Consider the following 20759-nt stretch of genomic DNA (forward strand, 5'->3'; position numbering starts at 1 on the left):
CACAGTTGGTACAGCACGATGCGACTTTGAAAGTTGCATCAAGTTCATCCCTCAAATATTAATGCAAGCTCTGTAATCTTCTGAGTTAAAACCAATGGCAAAGGTCCATAGCAACCCTCTCTAACAGCACCCAGAATGTTTTTTTCTATCGTGTCTGTGGTTCTCCTGAGACAGTTGTCAGCTCCTATCTGAATGCATTTACAGCAATTTGCTGATGTGCTTCCATTTACTGTCAAGAGCAGCCCGTGAATAAGATTGTATGTAATGTAGATGCAAGCTAGAGCAAGGGAGATCCCTCACTAGCAACACACAGGACAAGGGGGACTTTGAGGTTGCATTTTTAGTTTTTAGAAGAGGAAAAAGCAAGCCCGAGAGACGTTCAGCATGTCGGTGCATTGCCCTCAACAGCAGTAAGTGCTTTAGGTGTTTTACCACACCCACTGTTGGCTGCACTGTAAAAGCAAATATTAATCAGTGACTTTAAGCTTCTTTCCTTAAACAAATGGTTTGGCATCTTTCTTGCCAGGAGTTGTTTGGTAAATTTGAATCGACAGGCGACAATCTTAGCACAGAGGCAAGGGAAAAACGGGTAGCCTTAGACAGTCTGGCAATAACAAAATCTGTTTATCAGTTCCTCTAAAGCTCACCAATTAACACATTATGCCTTGTTTGTTTAATCCAAAAACCAAAGTGCAAAAACGGCACGTGGTTTTATGCCAGGCTGCGTTCTGGAACATTTCTTGGATGGATTCAGTAACTTTCTGGAGGCTTGTCATCACAGATTTTTTTTTCCTTTTTAAACTGAGCCTAACCAAACAAATAATAGTAATATTTGGGCACATACACCTGTTGAGATTAAATTTAAAAAAAAAAAAAAAAAAAGAGCTTTAGATTTGCGGGTAGTTAAGCTATTTCTGCATGTTTGGTCATGACGCTAAGGTGGATTCTGTTGGCAACTTCATCTTCAGGCATACACTCGATTTAACGCTTTACAAAAAAGAGCTAATAACCATATTACCCCAAAGTCTCCAACTAATCCTTGGAAACCTACCACAGCGAGACCACAGCACTACAGAAATCCAGTCAAGATAAATTTTATATAAAACAGTTTATTGATTTATCAACAACTGTCAGCTGTACAGTCCTTATGGATGATGCCACATGTATGCTACACAGTCTTAACTTGTGTTTATGATGAGACCATTCCCGTCTATGAGAAGATTGTAGTGAATATTATGAAATACTGAAGAAAGCAAAGAATACACCCAAAATGTCGAACGTGGTAATGGCTTTGCCTGCGTCCTTTATGAGTAACCAAGTCTTGCATATCAGTCACAGGCTCGCAAACACAAGCGGCAATAACGATCTCTAATAGACTGATGGCTAAACTTTGCAGAGTGGAGCAAAGTTTTCATACAGTGGTTGAGTCAACAGAGTGAGCTCAAGTCACAGCTGCTTCTCTGTAAAACCCATCAATCCGACAGTTGATATAAATCCATTTTGATGTTATAGACAGGAGCCAGGGTTCAGTGAAAGGTCTTCATTTCAAAGCTGAAATTCTGCTGATCAGGGTCAAAAGGGTAAACATAACTGGAAACCATGATTTTTTCCTCCCTACAGAAAAAAAAAAGCCTTTCCAGAATTCTCGACTGCAAAAATCCATGGGACAAATGTCTGTGATACAGCAAATAGCGAAGAAAAAAAAAGCCTTTGTCAGGGAGAAAAAAAAAATACAAATTAGATTTCCGAAAAGGTCATTTTGGACAAGGAACATGAGAAAAAAAAAAAAGCCGAGGAGGGGGAAAAAAAAAACTGAAATAGAATATCCTCTTACAAAGTCCTAATCTAATTTCCATCCCCGGAGGGGACAGAAAATCACGGAGAGAACAAGAAAGAACCATCACAAGCGTAACTGGACACCAAAATATAAATCTATAAAAGGCCTTTTATTACTCCATTATGTACACTTTTCACAGGACCTCCAAGGAGAAGCTCCAGAGCGAAGCGCCGCTTCTACTTGTGTCATGGAACTTTATCTCCACATTAAAAAGGACGAATAAAAAAAGAAATATCCAACAAACAGAAACAGCAAGACATTATTTTCTTCTCGGTGCCTTGGGAAACTGCACTCGCTGTACAAGTGTTAGTTGTATGAGTGAGGAAGGGCAGAGCCGAAGGACACAGCATCCAGTGCCACAATAACACCACCATCCATTTTCGTCTGGCACTGCCAAACTTCCTGCCCATCCACCTTGGAGCTGCAGGCAACATCCATGCTGTCTGTGTGAGGGAAGGAGGATGGAGGAAGTGTCTACTGTTCCTGAGCATGAGCATGCTCCGATCCAAAGCAGTCTCTTCTAATAGATCACTTCATACACAGTGGCCTTCTTGTCACCAGAGCCTGTCACGATGTACTTGTCGTCTGCAGAAATGTCACAGCTCAGGACAGATGAGGACTCCTTGGACTGTTTAAAGAAAAGCAAACAAAACACACAAAAAAAACACTTTAATCTTGGAGGCAGTTAACCTTAAATGTTGCTGAGTAAGTTAAGTGGTGAAAATTAGCTGACTTCATGGCAAGATTAGATTGCACTGACATCAACTTCTGGCCTGACGGGCCTCAAAAAGGCGTCTTTGTCAGGTCAATAATTCAGGTTCAGTTTTCACTGATAGGATAGTCCTGTCAGACAGCGGTCGTTTTGCCCTTCCTCTTAGAGATCTGTGTGTACGTTTGGCCTGGCTACAGACAGAGTCTATTGATCTGCATACCTGGAATATGCTGGCGCCATAAGGAGTCCTCCAAGCATTCAACAGATTGTCCTTCCCGGTGCTTACGAACCATTTACCTGCAAAGACAACAAAAGTGCCATCAGGACACCTTTCACTAACAAGTAGTAGGAAAAGTACCTACAAATGAAGAGTAGCCTTGAGATGACAACAAGCATTTACGCTATTTTAAAAAAAGGCACTAATAAGGACAGGCAAAGGGCTCTTCACAGTTAAATACGGTCAGCTTTATCTGATGCTCTTTTTGTGTGTTTGTTCATACCGCAGTAGGCAAACTTGAGGGAAAGGACACAGCTTTCGTGCAGGTGGAGCTGATACTTGTCAGGCTTTGAATGGTGGAGCACTTCCACGTTGCTGCTCTCCATTCCCACAGCAAGCCACTCGCCAGTCGGACAGTAGCCCAAAGAAAAGATCTGGAGATCAAACAGGACAATAATTGCAGACAGTTCTTCGGTCGAAAGGAAAACAGACTCCAGGTCTGGCCCCTTGCATTATGCAGCGTTGTACCTGTGAAGTGAAGTCGTGCTGCTGCAGCTGTCGACCCTCTCTCAAATCCCAGGAGCGAACAGTGTTATCGAGACCACCCGTCCACAGCTTAGTGCCATCATGGGATATGTCAATACAGCTAGCACCATCCGTATGACCTTGAAACTGCCTAAAATCAAAATCGGAAGGCATACAGACAGTTATTGACATTATCTTTTAAATTGACTCAAGCCCACATACTGGAAATAAAGTTTTGTTTCCGACCTAACGAGAGTCTGGTTATGCAGGTCCCAAACGGCAATGTTTCCATCACTGCAGCACGAGAAGCAGACTTTGGCATCAGGGCTGATGGCCAAGGCGTAGCACGCCGGGGCTGAGGAGGTGAGCTCAGCTTTGATCCGCGGTGTCTGAGAGGCCAGATCCCAGATGGTCAGTGTGCTGGCCTCGCCTCCGACAATCAATGTGCGACCATCAGGCAGTAGCTTACAGGAGCGGATGTAGTTATCCCTGTTCTGTTGCACCGAGGACAAAGCAAATCAATACATGTTCAAGGCAGTGGAGCTAGGGAGAGCTTTAGAAACAAACAAATCACAGGCGGAGGATAAAAAACGTCCTGTCATAACAAATAAACCAGAGATTGAACCTCAAACCTAATCTGAACTATGTGAATAAGTGTTTGGCTTGTTAATTTTTTTCTAGTGTTAATGAAATAACGTGTGTAAACATTAAGAAAAACTGATGAGGTCCTCACCAAACAGTCCAGCTGGGACACGGGGCTCTTGCTGCCTGGTTGGCTCATGTCCCAGATTTTGACACAGCCTTTGCCACCAGTGTAAACATGACGTGTGGGGTTGCTAATGGTGACAGCACAGACCACCTCGCCATGGCTCAGTGTGTTGATCTGACGGGCGTGGCGTGGAATACCGGGACCAATGAGGGCGTCGGGTGGGAAGGGCACAGGCTGCATTTGACCATCTGCGCTGACATGGAAGGAGTACGCTCTGAAGGAAAAGACACATGCCTGTCAGTATTTGATATCAGCTGTGTTACAAAAAAAAAATGGATCTGCAACATATCTGGGGAGACACTTACGGTTTGCCGCCAGAAATAGATGTGAGGCTGGCTGGGAGGCCCGGGGCTCTCATGTGGGTGTGAGGATCAAACCCCTAAAAGATGATATGGGAATGTTTGACTAACATACTCAACTGTTATCACAGTAAAATCCCTCATTGCATCCTGTACATGACTTTTAGATGATCCAAAACTACAGAAAAGGAAACGGAAAGCCTTTACCATGGGAGTGCGTCCATAGGCTGCTGCTGCTGCAGCGCTCATCTGAGGGGAGATGTGCAGACCAGCATACACCCCAGGGCTAGTCAGGCCTCCGTTCATTTCATGATGGCCCATCATAGCAAAGGGGGTAGGATAGGAACCTGCAATGGATAGAGGTGTGCGCAAAGCTGGGGCTGCTGTAGACAAAGACAGGAGATCGGTTTGTGGCCTAACAGTTATGCGAAAGAATGGAAAAAAAAGATCATCTCAGTTTCTGTAAAGTGAAGAGAATGGTACCAACCGAGAGCTTCCATGCCTGGTGGCTTGCCCAGGATGGGTCTGAGCCCAGGAGTGGAGCTGGTGCCAGGGGTGGGGGCATCGTTTCGGGGGGTGGGGGTGTTGGATTTGAGACCAGGCGTGGAGGATTTGTCATTCTGTCAAGGGAACGAGAGAGCAAGCACAATCACAATCCCGGAAACCAGGCACTGTGCAGACTGACAATTTGAAAGCAAACTGAACTTAATCCAATCTAATTCTGACAACCCTCATAGTCCTGCAGAGCCATAAACTGCTATTTATTCTAAAACCTATTATGGTCACAATGGAGATGGGGACGTTTTTATCCCCTTACTGCTTTGGCTTTAATCTTTTAGTGAGGCAGAGGGAAAAATCCTGGAATAGTTAAATACATTGAGCTATTAACAGAGAAGACCTGACTGATCCTGATGCGGGACAATATTATCCCTGACGTTTAGTCATGCACTTAAAGCACAGACAGCCATTGCTAATCCACTGCAGAAAATGTCCTAGATCTATTTGCACATGTCCCTTTGGTCTCTCGGCAATTGTCATTTAAAACCCTTTCTGTCCCAGTTTGTCCACAACTCTTTTGATGTCTTACATGACTGAGCTCCTTAGCCTTGGAGGAAGGGGTGCTTCCAGATGACGCCACTGATGCGGGGCTGTTGGGTGTGTCTTTCTTTGGGGGGCGGGGCTTGTCAATACCATTTTCAGGTGGTGAGTGGGCTGGGCTTGCCCGTGGAGTGGCAGGATCCTGGAGAAACACACCAGTAATATTTACATAACAGCAACGTCACGTCAGTGTGCTACGAACAATTGCTGTGCAGCTCACCTCATTGGACACATCGACCACCAAGTCGTCGCTTTTCTCTCCGTCACTGTCCTGTAACAATAATTAGTAATCATTTAACTTAACACATACAGATGGGGAAAAATTAAAGCACAGACTCCAGGATGTTGTTCTCTGGTCTAAACTTCATTACTTTTTTAAATTAAATTGTGAACCTAAAGCAATTTTTTTAAGTCACCATTCATAAGTACATTTCCCCAACATGCTGAACTACTCCTTCAAGGACTTACATATCTACTCATGCTGTCCTTCTCCTCCACTTTGCGTTTCTTAGAATCCAAGCTGTAGTCTGAGGAGCTGCGATGCTTCTCACTGGCTGTGCGTAAGCTTTCTGATGGGGATATTGAGTTATTCTGCAAAAGGGGAAAAACCAAACACGCTTTATTACCATTTTGTCTTCCTTCTGTAAGAGAGCGCAGCAAGTCATTCATCCATTACAAATTCACAGAGAACACACTGTGCCAATCCAAACACTAAAAATGCCTTATTCACACAATGATGGATACAGCGGACTCTTAAAATGCAGCTGTAGGCCAGCTCCAAACAGTACCCTGACACCAGCCAAGCCCAATCTCGCACACAAGCCTGTCCCTGGCCACACAACAGAATGGGCTGTTATCTGAACTGAATGGAGGAGGGCTTGTTTTCCGAGCTGGGCTCCCTCCTCCTCATAACTGGACAACAAACAGCCTCACAGGGACATGAGCAGTGTGTTGTAGCTGAACAGAGGGCCTTTTCTCCGGAGTCAGTCAGGCTGAGCGTGAGAGAGAGAGAGATGGGAGGAGAGAAAAACGAAAGTAAAGCGAGAGAGAGGGGGGAGAGAACCTATATGTTGTGGGTGCTGGGCATTGATTGCTGTAGTGCGCTTGGGCACCATGTCAGCTGAGGCTTTGAGCTCAGATAAAGAAAGAGAATCTATATCCTGCCAGTGGGCACGGCAGCGTGGGACTGACTGGTGCTTCTTCATGGAGCCTGCCCACACAAGCTGGGACAGCTCACTCTAAACGCCAAAAGAATGGGAGGCTTTAGGCAGGTGTCCAGCAGCTTTCACAGGAGTTTGCCACTTGCCTGTAAACTGCCAAGTTCTCCCGATTCTCTCTGTCCCTCATCTGAGGACCAAAGCGAAAACATGGACTAAGTCAGCGGCGACTCAGAGAAGTGAACAATGGCTGATGGACTAGCAGTCTGGGCAAACAGCCACTGTCTGCATAATGGCTGACCTTTAAAGAGATGCTTAGCGTGACTCATTAACCAAAGTCACCATTCTACTATCAGATGACCAGGGACGAGAGCACAGAAACAAAACAGGCCCGCTAATCGCCCCAGGACTTCCATTTCTTCAGACATGACTGCACCCATTCAGCTGGCCCGGCCTACAGAAACACAATCTCACAGGCCCATCACAAGCCATCATAGATCGCAGCATTTCAAATATAACGCTTTAGCAGGCCCAGCCAGACGAGGTGGAGAAGAAGAAAAAAAAAGAAAAGAAAAACAAAACAACACTCCATTTGTGTTCATAAATATTCATCACATGCCAAGAAGAAGAAAGAGAGAGAGCTGGTAAACAAGGGAGACAGTAGAAGGGATCAAATAAATCCTTTAAGAAGGGGAAGTCCAAGCCCTTCTTTAATTGTGATGAAATTACAAGGCTTCTAATCTCTCCAGCATGATACCAGTCATTTCCCCTTCTGGATTAAACACACACGACTTATATTCCAGACCTCATTTTCCATTAATCATTTTATTGAACTCAGATTACACCGCATGAAATCAGTATATGCATGCACTGATGGAGGAGTTCTACTTGACACTTGCAGCGCAGATGAAAATGTGATGAATTACAAAAAAGCAAAACAAGTGCGGCTCGGGAAACTTACCGTGCTCTCTGTGTCGCAGACATCACGGTGGCGGCCGAGGCAAAGATGAAACCAAGCGGAGCAAAGAGAAAAACAAGTCAGTTAGCACATCATAACAGATGCTTCTAGCCGAATGTGTGACAATCAACTGCAGGGCACAAGGCCCCTCTTATCGGCGTGTATTGGAGCTGCTGAATAGCTTATGCAGTCATGGGCTGGGAATGTACCAGCTCATTACCCAGACAGAATGTGAACAGACAGGATGTGCTCCTCACCTAAGGGCCCTATGATTGTGAGAGTGAGAAGCACTCAGCACTAAATTGGTTTATGTCAGTTTAACGTCTTTTCAGAACTGCTAAAATTAATATGCCTTTTGATTCTCGCAAATAATAACTAGCTAACAAAGCCATGGGGCCGAGCTCTTCTTCTCACCTCGGTGTTCGAGATCATGGTGGTTCTTTTCATCCTTTACTGGGAGGTGGGCTTGGCTTCCCAGAGCTCCTAGCGCCAGCAGCCCTGATCCGGAGCCCGTCACAGGGGGGATACCAGGGGGCTGCAGGCCCGAGGGGTGAGGCGGCAACTGGACTGGAGGCCCATGGGCAGCATGGGAGAGGTGCTGTGCCTGGAGCTGCTGCTGCTGTAAGGTGACAGGGAGATAGACAGACAGACAACAAATGGGTTGGAGGGAAAGGGCAAGGAGAAACCACCAACTAAGCACGAGGCTAAACCCCAGATGATATTAGCACATTCACAAGTCTATTACTGTCAGGAACACACAGCAATCCCCCTCAGTGCTATTTCCATACCAGGCCAGGGTGGCATAAGCCCTAGATCTGTGCTGAGGCGAGTAAAACTTATAACTGACTGACCGCTCTCAGCATGTGTAACACACGAGGCAGAGGTGCTCAAGTTATCGAAATAACCCACTAATCGCAGTGTATTATTGAAAACTGAAATATTTTTCATTCTACTTTATCCAAAAAGAAAAAAAGTCTGCTTCAACCACATCTTAAAAGAGAAAATCATTATGCTTAAAAGGTAAACTGGCACATATTCTACTGCAACAACACAACTCCTGTGCCTCTGTGATTTAAGCGATCAGAATACAAAGCTCTGTGGAAATGTCTGTGGGCTAAACAATACCCGCTTTTCAAACACATCCAGTGTCTGTTTACTGATCTCATATTCACATTTCTGGATTGACGGAACATGAATCATTTGCACACCCAAACTTTAAGAGACTGCGGGAACACAGAGTGCTAGAAGCTGGCACGCCTTCCCTCTCACTCTGAGTCTTTGAGTGTGTTTCTGAGTGTGTGTCTGGAAGGCTGCTGCGGGAGCCAGGACCAGGGGTCCCATGCTGGCACTCAGTCAACCCTCCAATACTCAGCATCAATATTTGAAAGGCACAGGGAAATAGATGGGAGTTAAAAGGCACTCAGCATGGAAGTAAGCAGTTTAAAGCAAGGTTAAATAATACTTAGCTGAGACACCAATAAAAACATCAGCAATTTATTACCCGTATACGAGCCAGCTGAATAATTCAGATGCTGTTACAGCACACTCCTCTCTCTTTTTACAAGACGGATTTCAATCAGTGGCCATTTATGGCCATTTCAGGAATATTAGAATCTTTGTAATGACCAGGGAGGTAGTGCGACGCATAGAAGACGGTGGTGGGCAGGCCTAACACATAATTAAAAATACATTAACTCAGCAGGAACTCCTAAATTCTGTAGCAGGAATACAAAATACACTTAGTGCTTAAATATGTCCTTAGAAATATAATCCACATTGTTCTTTTGTTTTTCTGTTGTAGAAGTAGAGAGGACTAGCATGACTAATAGCTAACTTTTTAACTTGCAACCTTGTGCTTTGTTACATGGGGCAGATGTCAATCCAATTACAAAACGTACCCAAGACAGACACAGGGAGCTCTCTCTCTCTCTCTCCGTGTCTGTCCGGGAGCCTAAGAGAGCGAGTACGTTATAATATTGTGTCCATGAGGGAAATTAAGGAGCCAGTTCATTGGCAGGGGAGAGCCATCCTTGCTCATTGTGTTTAATGAGGCACTGATGGGTAATAAGCATGGCTGATCAGCAACAGCCCTCATTACAGGGGCCATAAATGAAGACAATAATAAATAAAGAAAGGAGTCTGGCCTATTTTCTCTAATTTAATATTCTAAGATAAAGACCTACTCTTTGCTCCTTTTTCCTCTAACTGAGTGTAGCTAAAGAAAAAAAAAGATACACACAAAACTGAGCAAATATATTATAGTAGTCTCTGGTGTGCTAACAAACTAACTTTAGAAAGGCAATGCCCTTGGGCTGGAAAAGTGCAATGCAACTTGCACAACACCAAATCCATTAACAAGAGTGTAGTGCAGACATATTTGTAGATGCCGTTTAAAATGAGACCTAGACAGGGTTAACAGAGCACTCATGTCTTGAGCTGCTACAGATGCTTCTGTTCTTACTATATAACACAGTTAATGGTCATTCAAACATAAGAAAAACTTGTAATAATCAGTTAACACTTTAAAACAATGAGTATTATTTTACGCAGGGAGAAATGTGGGCTCGTTTAAAATGCCTCGTTTATGACGCGGATATTTTGGGTATTTTCTAGTCTACCAGAAAACGCTGCTTGTCAGGTTCATCTCAACACATGCAGCTGTCCCAGTTTCATTCTATTAATGGCCCTCAGCTCCATCAATAAGACATGCAGCTGGCTCCTGGATGCTGCCTGTCTACCTGGCACGCTCTTTCACCTTGCTTTACAAAATACATGAGGATTTTGGCATGCCTACGGAGCTTCTTCTTAATGAATAACTAATGGCAAGGTATTCGTAAAACATACAGTGGCTACATTTCCTCCTCCTCTGACGTGAGTGACCTGAGTGACCCGGGTGGGAGCCTTACTGTTTCATAAAAACTGTCCTGGTTCCCACAAAAGACCACAAACTAAAACTCTGAGCTTGTCAGATAGCTCATAAAATGTTTTCTTAATGCTTTGAAAGCCCAACAAGGCACAGTCAGATGATGAAAAATACAAATTCAAATGTACAACATCCTAGTACTGTGGTGCTCTAAATGTGAAAATCATATAGACCACAAAAAACCCCACTAGTGAAATATCCTATTCTTAGGAACTACTGCTTCTTCTACTACTACTACTATTACTGCAGCAGCTGCTCTTCCAATAAGTGTAATAAAGCATCTGTTTCAGTCCAACAGAGGAGTAACAAACAGTTTTCCATCACCTCAAGACACACACTCAGGCAAATTCTAGGGAGCAATTATCCAGGAACAAAAGGTCACCAAGGGGGTTATTAATTGAATTCCAATATGTGCTTCCAGTCATCAAGTGAGCCTTTAGGCTAGTCTTCTGTGCATGCCGGAGAGTCTACAGTAGTCACAAGATCACAGACAGTTTGAGCTTTCTATCGCAGGTGAAACCAATCACTTTCATTATAGCATGCCAGGGTCAGCACAGCTGATCAATGAGGAGCAGATGGCGTTTGGAAGCCGCGATGAATGCAGGATGAATGCAGCGGATTACCGCTCGCTGCCGTGGCGTGAAAAGAACTGTGCAGCGGAGCCGTGATGGCTGACGACTGTCTGTGCTGTCTCAGTTAGCTTGCAGTGCTGGCTGTGTTTAGTTCACCCTCAGCCTTTTAATTCCCACAGCAATCCAGGTCAACTGTGAGAGATGAGGCTCCTCATTAAAACCTTAGCCAATTAAAGCAATACGAGCTGCGAAGGGGGATCTCGAGAGCTCTCAGGCTCGCATTTATCAACACACAACAAGGCATTGAAGATGCCACCGAGGCCAAAGCTAAAGCAAAGCATGAGTCTTTTTTTGGTTTGTTTTTGGGGTGTAGTTGCCAATATTAATAGTTTAGTTTGAATTTAATAGTGAAAAATAAGTCATGAAATGAAAAAAAAAAATAGTGATGACACATTTGATTTAAAAAGAGGCAAATATGCACTATAAGTTTAGCAAGTGGTGTATTACAATGTGTTCACTCAACAGTTCAGACTACTCGGTATATGAATTTGATGTGAAGGTTTGCCCCTACCCAAGGTCAAATAAAGGAATAAAAGGGGGTATACACACGGTGAGAGGCAGATTGGGAAGTCCACGTACCCCGATGATGGCATTCAGCTCAGTCATAGTCACCTGCTTAGCCCTCTCTACTGCCTGAGCAACCTGCTGTTGGTGCTGTGGACAGACATTTGCAAAAGATTATTTATCACACATTCACACTTGCTTATCTATGAATTTCACAGTTTTTTTCCAAAGCAACACTAGAATTATAAAGGTGAGATAAAATGCTCTTAACCACAATTATTCCCAAATGCAAGGAGTATTATCTTAAGGGTACAGGCAACAATAAGTGGCGTTGCTTTAGTAGTAAACTGTGACACCATTTGGAAACCGGGCTCAAAACTCACCTCTTGTGACAGGAAAGGCATAATTTGAGCTAAAATTGCGTTGAGCCGTTTGGCAATCTCCGTCTGGAAAACAAAGAAAGGAGAGCAAAATGAGACGGTAAAGTATGAAAGAGACAGTGACTTCATATAACCCCGCCTTTAATGTTTACACCGATTAAGTCAATTACTGCGGCAATCAGAACTGCTTGACTCAACATCCTCTAAACAGCGTGATATTGACATTTGAAATATTTAAAACATTAGGAGAGCCCAGGGGGATGGAGCACAGCTGTGCTAAGAGTGCACTCCATGCTAAACGGATATGAGCAGGCAGAGTGCTGCTGTGTTGAGAGGATCCTCTCTCACTCTGCCCTTCTTCCCCTCATCTGTGAATGTGCTGTCCTGCAGTTAACCTCAGAGTTAAACCACACAACCACACCCCAGGAAGGAAGGCCTACTAACTACAGCGCATTGTTTACTTACATGTAACGGTGTGGGGAATTTACATTAACAATTAGGACTGCAGAGCATGCAAAGACAAACCATAATAACATTGTAGGGGAGACACCTTAAATCTATCAATCAATACCATTAAGCAAGCAGCCTGTGTCCCAAGTGGCGTTTGCTAAAGCTACAGCTTTTCGGGAGTAAAGCCCAAGCCGTTTCTCACTGCAATCAAGCGCCCAGCCCACCACCCTCATAGCCTCCCAACATCCACGACGCCCTGCCTCCATTCTTCTGCTTGTCTACCAACTGCCATGGCAACGGCTGCAGCCCTATCTTGCTGGGATCATTATGCAAATGGCACCTCTGCTTGACCGTAACAGGCTTTAAAATCATATTACGTGCTTGGAGGCAGGTCATTAAATTGAATTTTCAGCCTGTCGATCACATGAACGTACCAAATGAATGGTGGATAAAAAGAGCAGTGGGAGGAGGTGTGCGGGGGAAGATCGGGGGGGGGGGGGGGGGGGGGGGGGGGGGGGGCTTATGCTCCACGCCCCCCACCCCCTCCAGTCTCCTGTAAAAACACTGCACAGTCGGCCTGCTCTGCCTCTCTTTCTCCTTCCAGGGAAGGGAGATGAGACTTTCAGGTTCAAGCTCTGCACTGGGAGCAGAAAAATAACAGTGCCAAAGCTACATCATCTTTGGAATTTATGAGCTGCAGTTCAACCCAGGGCCACTGCAGAACACAAACACATCACAGGGATTTTCTCTGATTTTTCATTTGGAGCAGCAGCACACACAATGTACTTTGCAGGCCGCTAGCTTATTTATTACACATGGCAGAAATGCCAGGCAGTTTTGGCAGCCAGACATATTACCTCTAAGCAGAGCCAGAGAGATTGGAGAGTAATGTCCAACAGAACGAGACCTGCTGACCCAAGCTGCAACATGGATAGCCACTTAGCCAGTCAAGCCAGCAGGACAAACAACAACAAGCTGAAGATGCAATATCAGATGAAGCCGCGGATCAGATGCAATAATGCCAAACAAATATATGGCAGCATGTGTCACAGGAAGTACAATAGTCCAAAAGATAACACTGACTATAACTTGATTATTGCCCGCAGACAAAAAAAAAAGGAAAAAAGAAAGAGACTGAACCGCAGTCCCCTTTGGCACACAATAAATGTGACCTACAGGTAATAAAGATAAATGTTTTACGAGCGCTGGTATTAATGCAATGTAGTAAGTGTTCTAGAAAGAGCTGAAGGAGCCCCACAGAAATGGTCGAAAAGCGACAGGACCCGTATAATCCATGTTTGTTCAGATAAGCCATGTAAATAGCAGTCGGACATTTGACAGGATTTGCAGAAAGGCCTTGAGCGCACGGCCCATTCCTCTGTAGCTTAGTGTCATGGTGACAGCTGGCTGGGAAAGGTCAGGAGGTGGCTGATCCACTCTGCCCCAAACAACTGGCAGTCTCTACACTCTCACAGCACAACATGCAAATACACGGAAAAGGCAACAACTCAACTCGCCACTGCTGTCAAAATAGATACGGTGCAGAGCTGGGAGGATTTCTTTTTTTTCCCCCTGCCGGCAGATAAAAATTGGGCTGTTGTCACTTTAAGCAGATGACAGCTTGGCCCTTGAGAGGCTGGCTTTGCACTGCCGCTACACAATTACAGGTACTCGGACCTGTGTAGCACCACTTTAAGAGCACTCTCGGGCTGGCTTGTCAATGGTGTGCAGAGAGGTATTCGCCTGTTGCTATCAGCAATGGGAAAATGGACTCGAGACACTGATGAGTATTAAATGTAGAGGGAAAACAAGTGGTGGCTCTGGTCACATGATCCATCTATAAACAATACTTGACTAGTCACATTTAGAGGCTCAGCAATTTTGACAGCGTTGCCTCATGCTTCCACTAAACCAGTCTTTGATAAAGAAGTGTAGTGAGTCCAGAATTAGTTTCTAATTGGCATTTAAAGTTATTGGTATTGATTTGAAAAATGCTGAAAAGCTGCATAAATGAATACGTGAGTCATTACTGTGATTAGTCTTGTCAGCTGCAGCAGTCGAGCTGTGTTTTTTTTTTCTAAACAAAGCATGACACAATCTAAAAAACAATAAACTTATTCTAACAAAAACAGCATAAGAACATAACTGTCGTTGTTACGCCACATCTTAAAGTACAGTCAAGTAACTTTTCTGCTTATGTAAGTGAAACTGACACCCAACAGTTCACACCCTGAAATTATTACACTGCAGTCCAGTCCCACATGACAGATTGGGGATATGGAAGTACTGATGGCTTGGAGAGCCACAGTTCCTCCAACCACTTTTCACTGCACGCCTCTTTTGTATGAAGACTGCAGACAGCCTGTTGGCTGACCAAGTTTGCTTTGGCGCTCGCCATGGCAGATACTTTGCTACTTAGCAAATGATTCCTGCAGACATAGCTGCGTTACGGCCGTAGGTAACGACCTAATCTGATTGAATTTTAGCACCACACAAGCCCCAAACCCCACGCAGCTCTTGGAAAACAAGCACCATATGAAGATAATTACCAGCTGACATCATGCAGCAGAAATTAGCAGTTTGCATCGACATACTGACATGGCTGATAGAAAGGGATCAGATAACACCACCACGTCAGTCTTAGCTTTGCCCGTGTACGCATTCTGAAATGTGAATTATGTCCCTGCACAGTAATGAAAAAGGCACAGTTAGAGGAATGAATTTCCTCACCATGGAATAAATCTCCTGGCAGGAAAATAATATGCCTGTGTGCATCCAATAATCCATCCCAACCCTGCCTGTTAACCGCTCCCCATCTTCTCCTCCTCCCCTGCCTGAGCTGTAAGCTGGGGGAGCTGCATGGACGGGGCCCACATTGTTTGCTCACAAACACGCCGTTCAGCAGGTTAGGGCCCCACTGATGAATTATTCAAGCGCTTCCATCAGCTCTGTTGAGGTTCCTGATAAAAGTCAGGCGCTAAAATGGATCAGTCGATTAACCTGTTTACACAGAGCTGGGCTGTTGCCCCGCCTCCAGCTCTATTCTCCAACTTGTCTCCTGATCCCATCCCCCCCACCTCTCTCCTCTGGTTGGCGATAAGTGCCTGACAGAAGCTATCAGAAGGGCCTGAGCCCTGACAGACATGTGGAAGTGTGACACACAGCACAGACACTGATGGATCGCCCTAACACGCCAACCCACCATGCCGCCAACGCTGTCATTATAACCAAGCCAGGCAGTCGCAGGGGGGCGCGGGAAGCGGGGGGGGGGGGGCATCAGCGCTTTAAGAACAGCATACAATGAAATGTCACTCATTCACACAATCTCTATCACTTCAGTGCGATTTATCTGCAGAGACATACAAGATAGGATCTTCTGATAAAGATAAGACCACAATGAAGTGACTAAAGGACTTTTGCTCTGCTGGTGTAATTACTTCATCCTGAAAAAAAGAAATACTGACCTATCAGAGGGCCTCTCTTTTTAATCATTAAGTCAAAGGCTAAGCCTGCCAAAGTCTACCTTTAATCTTATCAGAAAGCTGAGTCAAATCCCGGATGCACACCATATGCAAATTTCCAATAACGGCTCACAGCACTTGTACAAGCTGTGGCACAAGTTTGGGGTTGTGTTGTTGTTTGTGTGCAGTGGATCTGCCTGTTTTCAGACCACTACTGATGCTCAGTTCAGCTCACAGCCTGTAAGTGGCTCCGCCTGGATCTGACATCCCCTGACACCGTGGAAAACCAATGAGCTGAAAAATATGAGCAGCACTGTGATACGTACCTGCTTGTGCATCTCTATGTTCAGCCCGTAGGACATCTCGTAATACTGAAACGAAAGCAGGGATTTAATTGTGGTTAGTGACGTCAGCGCAGTTACAAGATCTGATGATATTTATTACGTGTAACAACAGGCGAGTGTTTTTGCGCTCTACACTCATGAGACCGGCGTAACCTCAATGTAATTATCGCTGTGCTGATTACATCACGGTCAGGATTTGAACGCGATAAAGCCTATATAAAAAGTGTTTTTACAGGAAAAAGAGATACGTTATAAAATCAGATAACAAAAGGATTTCTTTGAGCAGCTCAGAGTGAATAGCCAATAAATCAATGCTTCGCTGTTTGCAGTGTGGGCAGAAAAGAGAGGGTTAGAGTTATTGATCAGCTTAAGCCCTCAGATCCCTGTGATGTTTGTTTACTTAGAGTAACGCGATTGCTCAACACTCTTATTTCCAGCCAGGTCAGTCTGTCTGGCTGAAATGTAATCCGCCGAGCCCACAAGTGGCAGCCGGAGCAGAAATGGCTTTCCAGTCAGCGTCTATTTGATGAGGCCAATGCATTATTCAGTCCATTAGCTTCTTCGAAAATTACTCTCAAACAAGAGAGCCATTCTGTCTGAGATCAGAGCCCCACAGCCATGGCGTAACCTGACACCGAGCGCTGGCTGTGGGATACTTCCCAACATGTTTACCTAACCTCCTGCTTGTCAGGCCGACATGCTGTTTTCCTGTGAGCAAAAAAAAAAAGAAGTTTAATTTAAGGCTGCATGCATTGGTTTAAATAATTCCCGGTGTGTTTACCTGGGATAGCCTTCTTAGTGTGTCATGTCTGAGCTAATTTTTGCGTCAGGGGCACACCTATGTTTTTCTAAAAGGCTGCTTTAAAAAAAAAAAGCAAGCTAATGATTAAGGTTTACAAAGAAGCTGAGTATAAAGGAGAGTGCAGTGTGCTCCACGTCCTCCATTTTGTTTACTGTGGTGTATTTTCCCACACGCTGCTCTGGGCCTCCGCCCTCAGCTCACACCTAATTTATGGCCATGCATATGTCTGAGTGTGGAGTCTCCTAGGAGAATAATCAGATCAGCACACACAGAGGGCAACACTGCAGCCGACCCTTGGAGATCAGGGGCATGCTATAATGGAGCGGCAGCCCACTGCCGGCCGCCTGTCAGGAAGCGCTCCTCTGTAACAACCTGCTACATCAACCCCCACGGGGGGGGGCTTTCACAGGCCTGTACCTGCCACTCAGCCCGCCCTAACAACCACATAGGTGATCACAATAGCCCCGTCTCACTCCACCCCAACTAGATCTTCAACAAGCCGTGCAATCTGGAAACCATAATTGCTTTCAATTGTAACACAATCTTACCATGACATAGTGGCGCTGCATCTCTGTCTTCTCATTGGCCAGTTTGTCATACTCCACCTTAAGACTTAAAATAGGAGACCAGGTGTCATTTTCAAGCGTCTGTGCCACTTCAATCACTCAGTCACACTTAACCACTTAACAGAGATGTGCACAGGATAAAAACAGGGCTGCTTTAAAAAAACAAAAAAAACCCCAAACATATATATATGTTCCTACAGAAGTCAACAGTCAAATATTAGCCTTAACCTCAAAATCCAATAGAGTAAATGTTGACACTGTCATTCTTTGAGTATAATCATTACCTGTGATACTGGGCTTGCAGGAATTGAAATTCATCTTTAATCCTGTCACAAGACTCTGCTACGGTGAATTTGAAGCCAGGCTGGCCAGGCTGATGTGGAGCCTGAAAAAAAGAAAAGAAAAGAAAAGAAAAGAAAGGTGGTTGTAAAAAAAAAAAAAAAAAAAAAAAAAAAAAGAGTCAGAGAGAAAGTTTTATTCTGCATTGTGCCCTGACCTGCTAAGGAGAGCTGAACGGTTCACACATTTAGACTCAGGCTTTTAGGCTAACATCTCCTCTGCGGGAAGACATTACCACAAGGTGGGTCTGATTCACACCTCCAGAGGGTAATAACACATTAGCTTTCACACCAAATATGAAATGTAATTTCAAAAAAGAAATTCAAATCACCACCACCACTACCACCACCTGTCTTCACGTTCAGACACAGTCATATGCAAGTGTCTGGCTGAGTAAATATCTCCAGGCATACAAACAATCTGCATCCATTTAGTACTGACTGCATATTCCGATGAAGCATAAATGCACTGTAATGAAAACCATACAGAAATCCGATGACCTGCATTAAGAGCGGAAAACGCTTTGCAGGGCATGTTTCAGGAGAACGTGGGGGAGGACACGGCACAGGCAGGAACCATACACCCGCACCAGTGTTTTGTAATAAATATGCAATCTTCTCTAAGTATAGGTGAAGCGAGTCTTACCGGATGTCGGCCTTGTGGATACATCTTGAAATGTATCCTTTGTTTATCCCTCCAGTGTACAGGTCCTTTGGCAAAACGGGTGAAATTTGCTCACAGCCACACCAGTCTCAGCAGACAGGGCCGAGGGGAGTGAGGGAGGGGGGAGGCAGGGGATGAGGAGAGGGGGGGAGGGAGGTCGTGAAAATCCTGTGTTGAGAAATGACGCGGTTTAATCTATAACCGTAAAAATAAAATAGAAAAAAAAAACCACACACACACATACAGTTCACACTGTTTACCAATAAGTAAGTAGTCACCACAGCACACTAGTCCCAGTTACCGCAGCAGTTCGAGCCGAGTCAGAGAAGCAGCACAACAGTCGAGCGCTTCTGTCTTCTTGATGACCTTATTCGGTCAGTGGTCAGACTCGATATCCTAACAAATCTCAACGTGCAGTTTAACATGATGCCAACACGTAGACGATGTTGGAGAAGCCACTTATCCGCCGTGCAATTTTAATGCTCAGATCAGTTTCGTTATTTAATTAGAAAATAATAATAATAAAAGAAAAAAAAGAAAGAAAGGGAACTGACTGCTGTTTGTGAAATGACCACCACCGCCCCCTCCCCCGGTCCGTAGGACGTCTACAGGCAGGCCACAAGCGACAGCCGCTGGCTTGCACCTACTGTTTGACTCCCGCTCAGAGTCGTGGAAGCGGGGTCGAGCGTACGCCCAAAAATTAGAAAAAAAAAAACTAAGAAAGAAATCAACAGCTCTTGTAAATACGTACCCGTGCGTGAGTCCGAAGCGTCCGTCCGACTTCTGCTCCCGAAGAAAATACTGAGCAGGCTATAATTCATGCGTTTAATCCCTCCTAATGTAAGCCTGGTGGACGCAGTTTTCGTCAAGCATCCTCTCTCCCTCGCTCTCTCCAAAACGCACCCAGCCAGGCTGGGAGAAAAATTTTTAGTGCGGTCGGGCTCGATTAAACTATACTTTATTCTTCAACCGCGAACCTCCGAGGAATGTGCGCCTTCTGCGGCTGGTTAATCCCACAAAGAAGAAGAAGAAGAAGAAAAAATAAATAAATATGCTTCCAAAATCTGTCTTCCGACTCGAAGAGGTTGGAGATTCTTTAAAAGCGTAACATGGTACTCTCCACAATCTCGCGTTTCCCCCAGTTGTCCAGCTTACCCCGGTTGCCACACACAGGCAGCAGGGCTGAACTGCCGTGAAAGCGCCTATCTGTCCAATCGCATTACTCGGAAGGAATACGGCCACATCTGCCTATCGGAGAGCGACGGCCCCCACGTGGGGTGCAACGGTACATGACATCATCCCGCGGATCCACAAGGCATCATCCGTCCGTCCCACCGTGTACAACAGCAACAACAGCAGGCATTGATGTGCCGACGATGATATCCAAATTTGACAGAGACAGCACAAATTCCACATCCGCGCTTCATTAGGGTGTTTTCCTTTTTTCCCCCTCAGTGTGTGTGCGCGCCTCCGAAATAAGATGATGAATTTTTTTTTGAGGGGGTAAGACCACCAGCGGGACGGGGGAGGAGGAGGGGTGGGGGTGTACGGTGAATTTTTATCCCCACACTCGGAAAAACGGATGAGGGGAGTGCTTCTTGTAAAACGTGGTTACAAAATACGAAGAAATGCTAACACGAAATATACAAAGTAGCGGGCAAAACCAGAAATATCCGGGTTTAACCCCCCCTCCCTCTCGCCACCACCACTATCACCACCTCTTCCTACACGCACAGCGTGAAGGGCACAATATAATGACCAATCGATCGACGACACCCACCAAAATTGAAGCCACGGGAGCATCTCGATATAATTTCTCGTAAGTGTTTCGAGATTCTTGAACAACATACCCGCTCGTCTACCTATCAGCATTTGGATGATAGTTGCTCAGCGGGGGAAGAGGAGATGATTGCCTTTGTGTGATATGAACATCAGCCATGTCTGAGCGCTGCCTCTGCGCCTTGTTTTGAAGGTTCGGCTCTGCCCCCACGTGGGACTCCTCTGCGGCTTTAAGGCCTCTCGTCCAATGGCCGCGCGGCGCACTTACTCGCCGGCTTCCTATTGGCCCGCCGGCGCCGAGCCTGTCATTCACGCAGCAGCGTTGTCAATCAATACCACGCGGG

At 45.2% G+C, this 20759-nt stretch overlaps 1 protein-coding gene across 1 annotated transcript; it reads right to left on the bottom strand.

Moving 5' to 3' along the window:
• Positions 1 to 1113: 1113 nt before the first annotated feature.
• tle3a (TLE family member 3, transcriptional corepressor a) lies at positions 1114 to 20052 on the bottom strand. The gene is made up of 20 exons (XM_063479571.1): positions 19388 to 20052; positions 18619 to 18804; positions 17919 to 18019; positions 17617 to 17680; positions 16249 to 16293; positions 12015 to 12077; positions 11707 to 11781; positions 7970 to 8191; positions 5926 to 6048; positions 5678 to 5728; positions 5447 to 5599; positions 4847 to 4979; positions 4567 to 4742; positions 4366 to 4439; positions 4025 to 4274; positions 3538 to 3785; positions 3295 to 3442; positions 3050 to 3200; positions 2770 to 2846; positions 1114 to 2465 (listed from the first exon to the last, which is right to left on the bottom strand). Exons 2-20 carry the CDS (start codon positions 18640 to 18642, stop codon positions 2358 to 2360), a joined length of 2286 nt encoding a protein of 761 aa, XP_063335641.1. The 5' UTR covers positions 18643 to 18804; positions 19388 to 20052; the 3' UTR covers positions 1114 to 2357.
• Positions 20053 to 20759: the final 707 nt, after the last annotated feature.

Source organism: Pelmatolapia mariae, linkage group LG7 (assembly GCF_036321145.2).
Source record: "Pelmatolapia mariae isolate MD_Pm_ZW linkage group LG7, Pm_UMD_F_2, whole genome shotgun sequence".
NCBI classification, from domain to species: domain Eukaryota; kingdom Metazoa; phylum Chordata; class Actinopteri; order Cichliformes; family Cichlidae; genus Pelmatolapia; species Pelmatolapia mariae.

Bases quoted from the DNA above. Each gene is read 5' to 3' on its own strand.
- tle3a (XM_063479571.1), bottom strand. From the start codon at position 18,642: ATGTATCCACAAGGCCGACATCCG. The intron at 17,681-17,918 runs GTAATGATTATA...TCCTATTTTAAG, and splicing joins CTGCAAGCCCAGTATCACAG to TCTTAAGGTGGAGTATGACA. The intron at 2,466-2,769 runs GTATGCAGATCA...TTCTTTAAACAG, and splicing joins ATGGCGCCAGCATATTCCAG to TCCAAGGAGTCCTCATCTGT.